Source organism: Austrofundulus limnaeus, unplaced genomic scaffold (genome assembly GCF_001266775.1).
Source record: "Austrofundulus limnaeus strain Quisiro unplaced genomic scaffold, Austrofundulus_limnaeus-1.0 Scaffold1392, whole genome shotgun sequence".
NCBI lineage: Eukaryota > Metazoa > Chordata > Actinopteri > Cyprinodontiformes > Rivulidae > Austrofundulus > Austrofundulus limnaeus.
Genome location: NW_013953794.1, coordinates 17484 through 20586, shown reverse-complemented (window position 1 = coordinate 20586; position 3103 = coordinate 17484). Strand labels below are relative to the sequence as shown.

The following is a 3103-nucleotide window of genomic DNA, read 5'->3' as shown; positions in this document are numbered from 1 at the left end:
ATATGCGTTTGTATGTAATGTATGAATATAATATACAAGTTTCACTTTTTAAATGGAATTACTGAAATAAATCTACTTTTTCATGATATTCTAATTTTATGACCAGCACCTGTATATTCAGGGGTGCTGGAGAGTAGATGGTTGAACCTTAAATTCAGGAGGGCCAATTCTGGCTGTGAACACTGGAACAACTCTTTACCCTCGCTATGATCCTCAAGCAGGCATGAAAGTTTGCCCAACCAGTCTACATGTATTTTGTAGATTTGAAGAAGCCATTCGACCACTGGAAAGATTATGTCTCAGATAGTCTGGGAACGCCTCGGAATCCTCCTGGAAGCATTTGAAAAGGTGGTTGRGMAAAGAGATGCCCAGGACACTCTYCTCAAATTTCTGCCCCCCCGTAATCTGACTGTGAAACAAGTGGAAAACCATACCACAATGGACAAAGCAYCAATGCAATAAATAGAACAAAGCTTGATATATACCTGCTGAAAAGGAAGTGACAAGATGTGAAGTACACTCACACTCACACATGTTGTGGCGAAGACTACATCTGCCACAGATCTGAAGGGCTCAGATCTTCCAGGAAGTAAAGGAAGACAAACTCACTTGCTCGAGAGAGCATTTGCTCAAAGGCGTATGGGATGTCACGGACGTCAGGCCTCTCTGGGTTCCACAGCTCCTCTCCATCATGATCGACACTAGCAGAACCAGCATGGCTCCACCGCCTGTGCCTTCGCGGCTCGAGAAGCCCCGGCCAATGCTCATCCCAGCTTCCTATTTTCCATCACCGGGCTACAGCAAGCCCCAAATTCGCTTTTTGGTGTGTGTAGTGTCACTGCATCTAGCGCTGTCCATTGGAGGATTCATTTTTCTGTACTACAAAGAAGAAGTAAGTTCATTTTTAAGAGTTTGGAGCACAGGATTTTTTTGAAGCTACTGTTTTATACATTAGTGTTAAATTGAAACAATGTGTTTAAATGTTGCTAAATAAATGACTACATAAAATCTGTAGAAGTACTCAAATCTTACTTATGGAATATGAATTCACTGTCATTTAAGTAATGCAAAAGAGCTTTTTCATTTCTGCATTCTTAAATAATAAAATCAATGTCAAAATTAAAAATGAAATAATAAAGTTGTACAAATTTACACCTTTGTAATAAAATCTATATAACATACTGCATTTCTGAAGTTATTTTTCTTCATCTTTACAGAAAAAGTTGCCCTCATTTCAAGGAAGAGGTAATTTGTCTGAATTAATCTACATTCGATTTACTACAGAAATAAGATGACCTCGTCCGCATTTCTGACTTATTTTCTTGTGTTTTGTTTCCAGTTGGTTACCGCTCGGCAGAAAACCAAGCAACGACCTACAAAGCCTGGGCACGCATGGTAGTCGCGCCCCTTTCAAGTTCACAATCAAGTAAGACATTAAACTTATTTCTTTAAATATTATTACTAATAAAAATAAGTTCCGATTGGTTTACATGACTGCTCGAACTCCTTCCTCAGCCTCTACAGGTGGTTATCTCCAGTGGGACATAACCCACTCWGCTCGAAAGCAAGTCAGCCACTCTCACAGCACCTGGCTGACCATCCTGGAGCCCGGCGATTACTTCGTCTACACCAGGGTAACCTTCTCCAAAGACCACCCAAAGCTCGCACTGGCCAGCAGGGTCAAGATGAGGAAGGGGGAAACCGCAGAGGACAAGGATGTGATGAAGGCCTACTGCAGCCTGAGCGGGGACACGTCAAGCCCTCAGATGTGCACGGCCACGCAACAGGATGTGATCACGCTGGAGAAGGGAAACCAGCTCAGCGTCTGGGTGCAGGACCTCTCACTTGTGGACTACGAAGAAGGCGCAACGACCTTTGGGATTTACAAACTATAGGACTCCTATGGGAGCAATGTGCACAGACCCAAACTCAAAGACAGGAAACTCTGATTCAAAGAGGACAGGCCTGGATTTATAAGATAAACTGAGATCTCAGTGGTACTGAGACAAAAAAAAAAAGCACATTTCAAACTATAACTTATTGAATAACAAATGTGTATTTCTATGTTTTGTGAATGTTTGTTTGGTATTTATTATGGTAAAACATGTAGATTGAATGAAATGTTATTTTAAYTTTAGATTTTAAAGTTTTTTCCTAAACATTTTTTTATTAAGCCTAAAAGAGGTGAAAATACCCAAATTCATTCATTGTTAATGTTAATTAAAGCCAGTTGATCTGCTATTTTTTTCCTTTATGATCATTTTCTACACAAACCTTTCCCCTTCCCTTGCATTTTAGCTCAACCACCATGGAGTTATYTTTCTAGAATATAAAAAAGAAGTGAAATTATATGATTTTTAATGCTAAAAAAATTATCTGGATACTAAAAACCACACATTTGATTTTGAAAGTTTTCTCTCATTAACCAGCCATATGAGAAATCCATTACTTTCATTTTTTCATGTTTTATTTTTGAAGGAAAACTGTACTTATATTTATATTTTGGACATCGATCCAGTTCTGAACAACGATTTAGTCAGTTCAACTCAAAACAGATTTGTGAAACAATTTAAAGCCCAGCAAAGAGGACAATTCACTTTTAAATTCATAATAAGCTAAATGTTCATTACATTATAGTTTAGGGATGAGAAACTTGGGGTTTAACAGCTCTACTCGAGGAGCAGTTGAACCTAAACCTTATGTCAGTGCCTCAAACACACACTTGACATGGAAAGTGTGAATCTCTCTGGAGGTGTGTGTGTGTGTGTGTGCAGAGGCAGAGCACTCTCACAGGATGTCGCAGACTCTTTGTCACTCCTTCCACCGTGCACAGAGTTTCCTGATCGCGATCATGAGCAACGTGCTGAAAGCGGCGTGGAAAAGGCCTGCCTTTGAGGATTTCCAGAAAGATTGCAGCAGGGTTTTMTGTTTCCGTTTCACGTGGGTTTAAAACTAATTGAACTGAACCGTACTTATTATATTAAACTTTTAATAAAAGAACAATCAAACCAAACATAAAGGTACAGGGTYTGTAGGGGAGAATACAATACTTGCAACAATAATTGCATAGAACAGTCCTTAAAAAACAAAACAAAAAACAAAA

The 3103-nt window shown here is 39.2% G+C and overlaps 1 protein-coding gene across 1 annotated transcript; it reads left to right on the top strand.

Moving 5' to 3' along the window:
- The first annotated feature begins 945 nt into the window (after positions 1 to 945).
- On the top strand, positions 946 to 3103 carry cd40lg (CD40 ligand). Its single transcript, XM_014032195.1, has 2 exons — positions 946 to 1426; positions 1516 to 3103. Exons 1-2 carry the CDS (start codon positions 1393 to 1395, stop codon positions 1893 to 1895), a joined length of 414 nt encoding a protein of 137 aa, XP_013887649.1. The 5' UTR covers positions 946 to 1392; the 3' UTR covers positions 1896 to 3103.